The sequence below is a fragment of the Strongylocentrotus purpuratus genome, unplaced genomic scaffold (genome assembly GCF_000002235.5).
Source record: "Strongylocentrotus purpuratus isolate Spur 01 unplaced genomic scaffold, Spur_5.0 spur5_scaffold_6, whole genome shotgun sequence".
Classification (NCBI taxonomy): domain Eukaryota; kingdom Metazoa; phylum Echinodermata; class Echinoidea; order Camarodonta; family Strongylocentrotidae; genus Strongylocentrotus; species Strongylocentrotus purpuratus.
This window is the reverse complement of record NW_022145612.1, coordinates 20,825,858-20,838,256: the sequence shown is the minus strand read 5'-3', so window position 1 is coordinate 20,838,256 and position 12,399 is coordinate 20,825,858. Positions and strand designations below refer to the sequence as shown.

Sequence of the window (12,399 nt, the reverse complement as noted above, 5' to 3'; positions counted from 1 at the left end):
CACCTGTAATTTACATCTGTAATCTACACATGCAGTACATTACAGCAATCCTTTCGAGTTTCGTTATTAACTCTTAAAATGAATAAACAGTTTCTTTCAATTCTGACTCTAAATACCATGTCAGAGGTGCAAATGTTAACCTTTTACCAAGTCAATAAATAGTGTCTTGCAACTTTTATGCAAGCTAAATGAAATTCCACAGACCAACTTTTGTGACCCAAACAAACTGCATAAAATCCAAGATTCTAGCATGCACAAATATAAACATCCTTTATCTTTAGGACTTCTACATATATACACTGTTTACTCTATAAATGACATAAAACGATATTTGCCTATTACTGTAATTCTGTTTTGACAATTATTATTGAACTGGAAAAAACACATGACTAAAAGTACGTCTTATGGGCGCGGCCATTTTAGGCGCAGCCATCTTGGAATTAATGCCACACGTGCATTATGCTAATAAGTTAAATACAGTTCTTTAGAATCCATTTTACAGTACAACTTGAATCTATCTTATTTTCCGTTTTAAGAGTTCACATTCCAATTTATATTAATCTAAACACTCACTTCTGTGGCGGGACAAAACTTTGTCGGGAATACTTCTATGGCAACTGACGGGTTAACTAGTAAATGAGTCAAACTTGACTACATTTCTGACTGTGCACTGCGTTGACTGAAGAACATGGCGACAGTGCCGAACTTAACCTATGGTAGCTTATAAGAGCAAAAAAAAGAGAAAATCTAAACCAAGCAAAAATCATCGCTCGGCGAAACAGTTAAGAATAATTCCCATCACTGCATATACGTTTAGATAAGTGGAGGGAGGGAGTGTCATCATGGCGTAAAAGTCGGTAACCCCTCTTAAAGGGATCCGGTAACTTTGTCTCACATTCTAAAACAAAATTCTGGATTTAGCTCATGCTGCAATGATAATTATAAACCTTTAGGTCAGTCAGGAACCCCATGACTTTTACAAGCCGATCGCCTGTCTGATTATCAAGATATTTATGATTGGAATTACAAATTTTGAAAACCGTTTGCCAAACGTCTTTTATATAAACACTACAGTCTATTGGGAAAAACGAGTATGGTAAAACCGGTCACTCAAAGATTTTTATTTTTTTGAGGCATTTCTTGATAATTTTGAAACGTGAATTTTTTAGGGCTTTAATATTACACCATATCACAGACACTGATAACATGTAGGGCCGTGTATCTCAGATTTAACATTGTTAAACGATCCCTTTAAGATAAGATAAGATAAGAGGGAGAATGCTGACTTTACTAAATGATGATGATGACACATACTAACTTTATTGTGATATGAATGTATTTTCTCTGATACTAATGTCACATACTTCATGTCGTTAATTTTTCTTTCCACTTATCAACATTTTTTTCTTCAGACCCTCTCTCGTACGGAGAAGTACAATTCAAGATGTCAGAGTAAAAAAGTTCAAGCGAGGAACACGGCTAATAGACATGAATAGTGCTGCAGGGAATGTGGTGATGAAGGAAGTCGATGCATTCTCAATTACAAAAGTTCTTGCACATAGCAAGGCAGAAAGCAGAAGAGTGGCTAAGAAAAGATGGAAGGTGAGTTTATGGGTATGGGTATGGTATTAAGTTATTCCAATGCCAGTGATCCCTTATACAGTGAATTGTAGAAGGATTTGTGAGGATGTGTTGATACACATGTTTGTAGGTCCCAGAATCTTTACCATATATAAATATTTGTAACATAAATAAACTACATTTATTTGTGTAGGTGTTGTCAAGATATGTTCCGTTGAAAGCCAAAAGGGTGCTATCCATCAATGTAAGAAGATACAAGTTAATCCCCTTTTAGCTCTCAAAGTACAATATAGTTTTCAGAACTACTGTGGTAATCGTTTCACAGGTTTAAATGAATTCATTTTACAGTGGAAAAGGATTGAGGAATGTCACATATTGAAAATACATGACATTAAAAACATTATTTATGCCTCCACAACGAAGGAGCCGGAGGCATGTATTTGCAAAGTCCATCCATCCGTGTACGTCTCGTTCTCTTGATCGTGTTATCTCAAGAACAGATTGATGGATTCCCGCCAAAGTTGGTTCATGTGTCTTGCAGAGCCAATGGCCTGCTTAGATTTGGGGGTCATGAGGTCAAAGGTCACAGGGCTCTTTACGTATGCAAAAATAGCTTGTGATCACGGCGCTATTCTGAGAACCTGTTAGTGGATTACAATCATACTTGAATTCTAAAGATTGTTTCTGTTTTGGTTTGTAAAATCGTTCTAGGGCGGAGTTATCATTTTCAACTTTGCGCAGTCAAAGATCCATTGAGTTTCCTTCAATTTTCATCTTGATATCTTTTTCTCTCATTTCTGCAGACTCTTATAAGGAATGTGATAGTTCAACAAAGGTTTAGCATGCACGGGAGTCCTGGTAGAGCTTTCATGCCAACCAGAATCAATCATCAAAACCCAGAGGTTCCCTCCATCAGCCAAAGGATAAAACTACCTCCAATTGGGGAGCATCAACCCTCAGTACTCTTATGAGAACAAGTGAATACAACATTGTGAACTGACAGAGACAATATCCAGCTGTAAGGACAAGTTGATGCAGGCGTTAACAAATTGGACAGTGCACAATCAGGGTGCCTTACAGCTGAACATAGTGTGAAACTGTATGGACAGAGTCATTCCGCATTCTACAGATGGCACCATGTATGCACAGTGCATTTGTATACATGAATGGACCTCATAAATACAGTGCTGTTAGATGAAAGAGGGTCTCAAGCTGTATGGATAGTCCTGCTGCATCAGGGAGGCTCATTATGACACCACCATGCACGAGCGGATTACCATACAAGGCAGTACTGTGAGATGAAAAATAATCATATGGACAGAGTGATGCTGGCCTAAAAACAGAAGGCATAATATGACATCACCATGCAAATATGCCTTGCAATATACAGTACTGTGAGCTGTTAAAGACTATCAATTTGTATAAAGTATTGACAGACTCCTGCTGCTGTCAAGAGATGACACAACTGACAATCTATGTACATTTATCGCACAAATATTAGTTGTTTTTGTTAATATTGCATTTATCAGAATTTATTGACAGGTATGCTGCCTGGGAATAATGTAGTATTGGTATCCAATGAATATGTACCTTAATGTTCCACAGCATCTATGAGGGATGGAGGGTGAGAAGTATGACAAAGTTTTATTATCATGCAGGTGTTAATTGTTATGAAATAATACACTACATTAAGAATAGCTCAAGATGGTCATCTAATGACACTTAGTTTATATCTTGAACTGGATTATTTCAGTTTTTATTGTATTTTAGATACTGTAAGTGACACAGGCTTGAACAATAACAATTACTAGATATATATATATATATATATATATATATATATATATATATCCAGTGGTATATGATTCGTGTAGTCACAGTGCATACAAGTAGAATGTGAAATACTTGAAAATAGTTCACTAGCTTGGCTGTCATTGGTGAATACATTTTGAGTATAAGGCATGTTGAATATACCTCTCCCATGATATACTGATTTCTGGGGTTTGATTGAAGGGAAAAAACTCTAGCAGATGCACAAGTATTTACACAAGTATAGAATGCATTTTTTTTTAATCCAGAAGGGCATTAGCAGGGTGTCTGTATAATACTGTGCATATTGAAGTATATTTTAGAAGTGGGAAAAGCTCTTTATATAGCTAAACAAAATTTGAGATGCGTTTTATGTAAGTCGTTGTACTTTTTCTGATACATTTTGTTCCAATATGCATAATTAGTAATATTTACCAAATGCATCATGAAGGAAAGTAGATTTACCCCGATCCACCCAAAAGTATACAGGTTATTCTCTATTTTTAATCAGAATAAATAGGGCTAAACTGTAAGTTTGTAAAGTATTATTATCACAATGTATAAATTTGGTATTACCAACAAAATTACAGATGTTAGATTTACCCTCTACATACTTTATCATATGAACATGAAATACTCTCACGTATACACGAAAAGCCTTAGTCATAAATGTTCTTGCCTTTGTAGACAAGCAGTTAATGTTAAATGTTGTATTTACCAACACATCTTATTAATATGAACAATTACACCTTCAAAAAATAATGATTTCTACGGGAGGATGTGAATATGCAAATTTCAAGGCAAATCAAAAGTTCTTACTCCAAAATCAATGAGATTTTGTTGTCAATTGTTAATGATTTATTTTCTTTTATATATAAGCTCTTTTCTACTGACTCAAGTAGTTCAATTAAAATTCTCTAGTTCATTTTAAAGGACTACATAATTGCAGAAATTATGATTTTGTGAAGTGTCCTGTATCAATTAGATTTAAATATGAATTTTTACCAAAGTATTGTTTGATGGTACATATTTGCATGTATAGTAATGAAAATACAGATTATATGTGACACATATACTTTTGTTAAGTGGCTGTAGATAAAATGTATAAAAGATATATGTGGTGTGTGAATTGCAATTTCAACAACTCAGGTTTGCTTTTCAAAGTACAAGATCTACGTTACTCTTACATGAGTTTACTATACATCCATCCGTAGTACCAAATAAAAGTGCCTTTCCTACATGTATGTGATTTTCATTTTATCCTCATGTCAGTATCCCCAAAGATCTTTCACTTCTCAAACACGTTGGTAAAGAATTTTTTGTTCATAATTTCTATAAGTCCAATAGAGATGTATTTTAGGCTTAAATATGAAATCATAGCAATATTATCTTCAAAGGATGATGAAACAGGGTATTTATTTTTGTGTGCTATTGCTGACTGTTTATAGTAAATCTTGTGAAATATGTAATATATGTATATACTGATACGAGTTATGGACATTTTTTTGTCTTTCATTGACCTATTTGATGTCTTTCATTAATCTAGCCTACCTATGCCTGTCAATGTTATATTTGTTTTTAATTCATTCTGCCACATGTTTGAATTAACAAAATGTTTCAAGTTTTACATGAATTTCTGACCAGTTCAAGAGCTTTCAAGTGAACATTGATGTATATTCATAATATTGTAAATGAGAGAACAAATTTATTTGTGTGTATAGGCAGAACCTTGCATTGTACTTAATTCAACCAGGAAGTGTTTCAGAAAACTATTCTTATCTTTTATGTCATCGCAGTGAGTATTGCAATAAGCTGGCAATCGATTTTATGAGTTAAATATTGTTTGTATTTTTTCATTTTCATTTCAACACTTGCTATTTAATATAATAACAATTCATTCAATTCAATTCAATTCGTTTTATTAAACCATTTAAAATAAAAAATAAATATACAAATCATGCATGTATGAAAATTATTAATACAGTATAAATGGTCAGGGTGCCCCTAAAAGCCAAGGCTTGATTAATGGGGTGCACAATACATAAAGAAATATACATACAATATATATATTGATGTAACTCATTTCAGGACCCCCCCCCCCCCTATATGATCCTTTTGATACAATTTTCTAGCAGGAGTAGACAGCTGGAGCTAGAAGTATACTGTAGGAATTAGACCTACTACCGGTATACTAAAAAAAAAGATACCATTTATATTGGGCTTATGCAACATTATTTGGTACTTTCTGAGATATATTGCAATCCAAATGCTGCAAATCTAAACAAGGATTTCTGCTTTGCATATTGTGACCCTGAATATAGGCCTAGTAATTCAATTCACTATTCACTATTTCTCTCAAAGCAGTCATTAATACTATATTATGTTACTATTAATATGAAATAATATGAATAATAAAAAAAAAAAAAAATGAATAATAATAATAATAATAATAAATAATTATATTACTGGATTTGTAAAGATATATATATATATATATTACGCTTTGTACTGATATGTGCGTTGGGTGTGTTTGAGTGCTGATAATATTATTATAGTTCACAATTTGGTATTTATTCAATTATTGTTTTTATATTTTCCTGTTTTACGTGATTAACTTAATCATAATTTGTTCTTGAATCGATTAGGTGAGTGGTACATACGTGGTATTATTTTATTTTACTTTTAGGCTCTGTATAAGCTTGGCTTGTTAGAGCTCTTGTGAGTAGTGTGCCGCGGGGTTTCATATCCTTAAACTGCTGGCGAACAGAGAAACAAGACCAAGCTCTGTAATTGTTAGGTTTCTCCAATGGTAGGTTTGTCCAATAATGCCGAGTTTGTGCCACGGAACCTAGTCGGACATTTCAATTATATTCTTTTTATGTCATACGTCTTTATCTTTTTTTTTTTAATATTTTTTTATAGTTTAGTCTACCTTGCTGATACCTCCTCAAAATATATACGATAGACTATCATTAATTCTGCTGCATTACCATATAGCTTACTTAGAGGTTACTGCAGATCAATCACCTGTACTGTATCTAGACTACAGTTAAGTGTAGGAGAACAGTAAAAACATTGGGGCCTTTGAAGGAGCGTTCACATCGCGGTCCGTCAGATGAAAATCTGCGAATCCTTCAACCACACTACTCAAGTTTCTTTTAGCCTGTGTGGACCACTGGACGGGACTTGTGTAGTGACTCGATAAGAAGAAGATTCAATTCACCACAAATATATGGAACATTTTATGTTTACCATTATTTGGTGGCTTGACTTTTTCTTTAATTACCCCCAATTTATTCATATTCCATTGTTGATTAATGAAGTGAATGTCCCGATTTTATTAAGGCTGAAATTTATCAACATAAAAATATGTTTACTCATTAAAAATGATATCACTGAAAAATGTAATGAAAGATGAACTAATCAGTTCACTCTTCAGTGCAGTGCGAAGTGTTGACCTGTCCATTGTATAATTTTATGCAATTCTGTATTAAAATTGATATACAAATATGAAGTACCGGTAGTCATTAAATGAAACTTAAAAAACCAGGGGTCATATTCTGAAAACTATGTTATCTTTTAAGTTGGTAAAACTTGAGTGTTAGTTGTCGTTTTCGTAACAAAATTGAAATTGAGAAGAATAAACACTTGTTATTGGCGCTTGCTCAGAAAGTGACCATTGGAATGATCAAGGATCTAACCTAGCCTAAAATTTAACAATACCAGACAATTATGTTGAATGTTTATAGTTATGTGCTATGAACACTCATTGTTAGTAATGATTTGTGATATAAATACAGTAGCTTGCACTAAAAATTTAGCGATTCATTGTAAAATGGGTGATAAATTCTATGTCATATCAGTGGTGATATTCTACTTTTATCACGATCAATTCCTTTTTTTTATGATGTAATTACAATGTTAAATATTTCAGACTTTACCTAAACATGAAGAGAATATGATATTTTCAATTAAAGCTTGAAAAGCAAAATTAATGTATAAACTAGTTGTAATGTGTGTTATTCAGGTTCTTATACACATTCACCCCGCTTTTCTCTTTTATGAAATGTACGTCTCATGTCTTTCTCTTTCAGTCACTCTCTTTCTACCTTTCCTTCCTTTGCTTTGCCAATTTATCAGACTCCCCCCTTCTCTTTTTCAATATGTATGTCTGTCTATACAGGTATGTCTCATGTCTTTCTCTTAGTCTCTTTCTTCTTTCTACCCTCATCCTTTGTTTTGCAAATTTACTGACACCCCCCCCCCCATCTTTCTCTCACTACATCTATCTCTCACTGTATGTCTCATATCTCTCTCTGTTAGTCTTTCTTTTTTCTACCTTTACATCCACACTTTTCCTGTTTGTCTAGATCACATTTCTCCCCCTACCCCCTCTTATGACGACATAATACAAACATAGTAGCATGGAGCTGATATTATGTTACATCTCACTTTAATTACTCTCTATCTCTATAGATTTTCTATACATGATTCAATTACATGACATGATTCAAAGCTACTATTGTTTACAAAGATCAATTTCACCAAGATGCGTTACAAAATTAATCCATCAGCCAAATAGACCATAAAGATAAGAGGGGATTAATAGTCCAATCATTAAAAGCACAATTTGCATAAATATTCAATACAAGAACAATCAAGTGGTCTGTTGTTGGATGTAGTTAAATAACTGGTAATATGACAATAAAATATATCTTCCATAAAAATACTGTATAAAAAGCAAAAAACTCCAAAGGCATCATGTGAAAAACACAAAAGATCATACTCCACTAGATAGATGACTGATGAGCACTTCGTTTTTCTATTTTGGAGATATGATATATAGCATGGACGGACTTTAAAACAATGTCTGCATATTCAATGTAACTATACTATCATATTCCTTATATTCAGGCACTGAAGATAATACAATTTTTTAAATATTCAAATTTGAATTGAATTTGCACAAAGATATCTGATACATACACATCCATTCCAGTTTGGTCTAGATTATACCCCACCCCAAAAGTAGCTTCCCGCGTCTCTCTACCCCGTCTAACATTCGCTTTACTGAATACCAGCTTCACAACCAAATGTTAGCTAATATTTAAATTAATATTATGAATTATGCATTGATTTAAAACATGATTAATTTGTCATAAAGGGATAAAGTATTAGTATTGCATGTAAAAAATAAGTTTAACACTTTCGTATAAGTTCACTGAGGTAATGCAACAAGATAAAGACTGGAACAGAACAAGACAGAAGCATCGCAATTATTATATTTGAAAGTTTTTCACAAATATGCTTCCAGCATATTGGTATTCAGTATATACAGGAACAGAGGGTTGATAATAGATATGATTTTCATGTTGTGTAGAAACCACCATCATGTTTTCTTGAGAACCCTTGATTGGTAGCTGGTGTATGATGACTCTCAATGGCCCCTTTCACACTGTGGATGCTCTCTTTCTTTGGGGTGTGAATGCTGACAATGGTCAGTTTGCCAGTGGGCGACACAGGCTCAGCCACCTTTTCTGGCACTCGGTTTTTCAGGATACGTCTGTTGGAAAATCAAAGGTGATGAGGATCACATATTTGAGAAAGTCAAGATACAGTGTACATGTATATCACTTTTCTTCAAGAAAAAATATACCAAGAGCTTGATGCATAAAGCAATTGAAAACAATATTCATTCCCATGTGCACATAGATTCCTTATTATCCTTACTCTAAAAGAAATCATATTAGGCTATATATTTTGTACTCAAATGTCATCCTTTTTTATTCTTTTTTCTTTTTGATAAATTATTCAAGTACATTTATAGCCATACCAAAATGTTAAATAGTACCATTAAAAACAATCCCTCCTGAAATTCAAGTGTGAACAACAACAAAAAACAAAAAAATAACAACAACAAACTCAAAATGCATACAAAAAAAGCGTAATAATTATTTAAAGCAATCTATCTCAGAGAGATAAATGTCTTAAACATCATTTTAGATGAACATTATCAGTGTGGGCTGGGATATGTTGCCATGGAATGATTGATTTTCTATCTCTGACATCCTGCTTTGGTGATTACTGACCAACATTAGAGCGGTGAATAGAAAGAATGTTCTTTAAGCATTCATTAAATGTTGTTAACAATGAGCCTTAGTCCACTCAAGCTTGAATAGGTCAAATAGGTTATGAACTCAAGTTCAAAAGGGTCAATTATATTCAAAGACTCTTTGTTTGACCCCTGCAGTTCAAAGCTCTCAGGATTATCCTAAGCTCTCTCCAATCAATGCACACAATGTGAGAATTCAAAGTTACTATCAGTTGACATGGTCCTTTGGCGTTTCCATGGAGACTGGAAACCAAGGCAAAGGAGAGAGAGAGAGAGAGGGAGGGAGGGAGAGAGAGAGAGAGAGAGAGAGAGTGAAGAGAGGGGGGGGGGGGGTGGACAGACAGAAACAAATACAAAGGCTCTCATACAAAACAACAACAACAGAATTGATGTACAATAGGCTTTAACAAATATTTTTAAAACGTACCCATGATTGGCGCCCAGTGTTTCAGGTTGCATAAGTGTTTCTGATCTATTCTTGAGTAGTTCACCATGGTGATCATAATTTGCCTTGAGAATGAAATCCAAACTATCTCTAGGAGCCTATATAGAGACAAAGTAAAAACAGAAAACATGATGTCAGTGAATTATGGTGACTTTTTACCACTTTTATTATTTTACAGCTCTATAACACATGTAGTTCATTTCTCTTGGAATTATAAATATACTTTTTATAAATTGAAAATGTACATTATCAACATCATGATTTAACTTATCAAAATTTTGCTAACAACATAGCAAGTATTGTTAAGTTAATGTGTTCCTAGAGTAGAGAAAAAATTCTCATTAATAGTCCAAAATTAATAGGCCATGAATTGCATTTTTAAGATTGAATCTATGAAATTTTCAAAACAACATTTTTACTTCATTTCATACTGTAAATGTCATACTGCCAAAAACAAATAAAATCATAAAGGAAGACTAACAATCACTATCTTTACTTATCATTACTAATGTGTAGCCAAACTAACTCACCTTTGGATCATGGTGATACACTTCTCGCCTTGAGCTAGCTAGTGTGCATGTTGAGTTGAGTCTCTGCCATGGGTCTTTGGTCTGTGCTATATGTGTTGGTTCACCATATGGCATTTTCTGCAGGAAGAAGATATATACAAACATTTATTAGATTTTACATTTGACATGAGATGAATCCCCTTTATGGATTAAAAAATCTTTGAAAAGTTTTTGTTAAACTCCTAATTCACCCATACCCTTAAATACAATGTTGTTTAGACAACACTTACAGATCATTTTAAATTCATGTATTCGATAACGAGACTTGCAAAGTTGACTGAACAACAACAACAACACAAACTGAGATATGATGTGTGAATTAGAATAGGCGTCCTTCTACCAATGTTTGTAGAGCAAGAAAACAAATTATGAAGGGTGGCACTAGTAATTATATTTGACTATTTAGTTTACACATACTAGTCTATTTTGATTAGACCCTATAGCAAATATTAAAGCAAGGTTATTAAATTAGACTGTTAGACAATTGTATTTTGGGGGTAAAAGTACCAGCAAATCAAATGCTAAATAACAGTTAAATTAATTATTTTGAAGTGTGTGTAAACAGTGTATATATATCCTATAGACTCTAGTCTAGGCCTAGAGTCTACTCATGATAATAATATATAGTCTTATAGACTGTCATAACCCCCTGTAAGTTAAAACAAGAGCTAGAGTTAAAAGTAAATTAAAAGAAGTAGGGCCTATCAATTTCGACAGAAGATTTTAAGAGTGTCCCATCTAACAAAAACACATTATGGTATAGATCTAGAGGTCTGATACTGATAGCTGGTAGTTAGAGTGCCAAGATCTATTTTAAAAAATAGATATGCATTTGGCTTTGTCTGTAAATGCATTTTAGGTTTAACAACACAATCCTGATATTGATGATAACAATTAACATTAACAAAACAGAAACTCGAGAAAGCGGTAGATATAGACGTTGTGTGTCTTGATACTTAACTTAACAAAAATAAGGCAATCACTTTTGCTTTTGGATTTAAAAAAATGTATTCTTTAAATATCAGTGTTACTGCCAGATGAAAAGTTTTCTTGACTTTCTTTTCTTACTCAAGACTGTCGAGTCAAAAAATAAAATTGAACTCACCTGTGTTTCGTTTGTACCAAAAAAGCTTGTGTCATTCTCCAACTTCTCGAAAGGATAGGGATCCCTGTTTGACATTTCAATGTTACTCATGGTGTTATTATTATATTTTCTCACTTAAATATTAAATAAAACGGGAGTTGCTTCTGAATCCTTTGTGATGTTTCAGTGTAACAAGGCAATCTTCCTGAATGAAGCTGTTTGTGGCGTGTATCCAGGCCGGTCCGTCCCCGATGCATGCAATGTTGATGCGACGTGTAGAATGTAAACAGCATGTGTACCGCGCCAGCGCCCAGCCTATTGTTACGTGTCGCCGTTGACAACACTCTACATCAATGCCGTCGGTAGATGGCGGAAGACTTTAAAAACCGGGAAGAAGGGAGAAGGAGGGGGGGGGGGGGGGGGGGCGAATGCACTATGAACATGACTGACAAAGAAAGCGGACAAAATATACAGTTCCTCAGGTAGATAAAGGAACATCCCTTCACTGCTATTATGTGCAGTGAAGGGATGTTCCTTTATCTACCTGAGGAACTGTATATTTTGTCCGCTTTCTTTGTCCATCATACTCATAGTGATGGTCAGACTAATGGCATTATTCTTTGGCCATGTAATTGGTGCTTCTCCTTAAATCCGAAATTATGTAGGCCTTTTCAGAACGATGTCTACAATAGACACTACATATCACAAACACTACATATCAGCAAATTTATAAAAGGGTGGAATTGATATCGATCGATCGATCGAGGGAGAGAGGGAGAGAGTGAGAGAGAGAGATAAC

The 12,399-nt window shown here is 33.9% G+C and overlaps 2 protein-coding genes across 2 annotated transcripts in view; one reads left to right on the top strand and one right to left on the bottom strand.

Moving 5' to 3' along the window:
* Positions 1 to 3,371, top strand: part of LOC584846 (transient receptor potential cation channel subfamily V member 5) — a 30,867-nt gene extending 27,496 nt beyond the window's left edge. The window contains exons 15-16 of the mRNA XM_031000435.1: positions 1,413 to 1,602; positions 2,385 to 3,371. Of these exons, the coding sequence (XP_030856295.1) occupies positions 1,413 to 1,602; positions 2,385 to 2,552 (358 nt within the window). The 3' untranslated portion in view covers positions 2,553 to 3,371. The remainder of the gene's footprint in view (positions 1 to 1,412; positions 1,603 to 2,384) is intronic.
* Positions 3,372 to 7,826: 4,455 nt separating this feature from the next.
* On the bottom strand, positions 7,827 to 11,939 carry LOC581567 (uncharacterized protein C1orf194 homolog). Its single transcript, XM_781556.5, has 4 exons — positions 11,622 to 11,939; positions 10,478 to 10,594; positions 9,930 to 10,045; positions 7,827 to 8,953 (listed from the first exon to the last, which is right to left on the bottom strand). The coding sequence occupies exons 1-4, from the start codon at positions 11,709 to 11,711 to the stop codon at positions 8,758 to 8,760; spliced, it is 519 nt and encodes a 172-aa protein (XP_786649.2). The 5' UTR covers positions 11,712 to 11,939; the 3' UTR covers positions 7,827 to 8,757.
* Between the last annotated feature and the right edge of the window lie 460 nt (positions 11,940 to 12,399).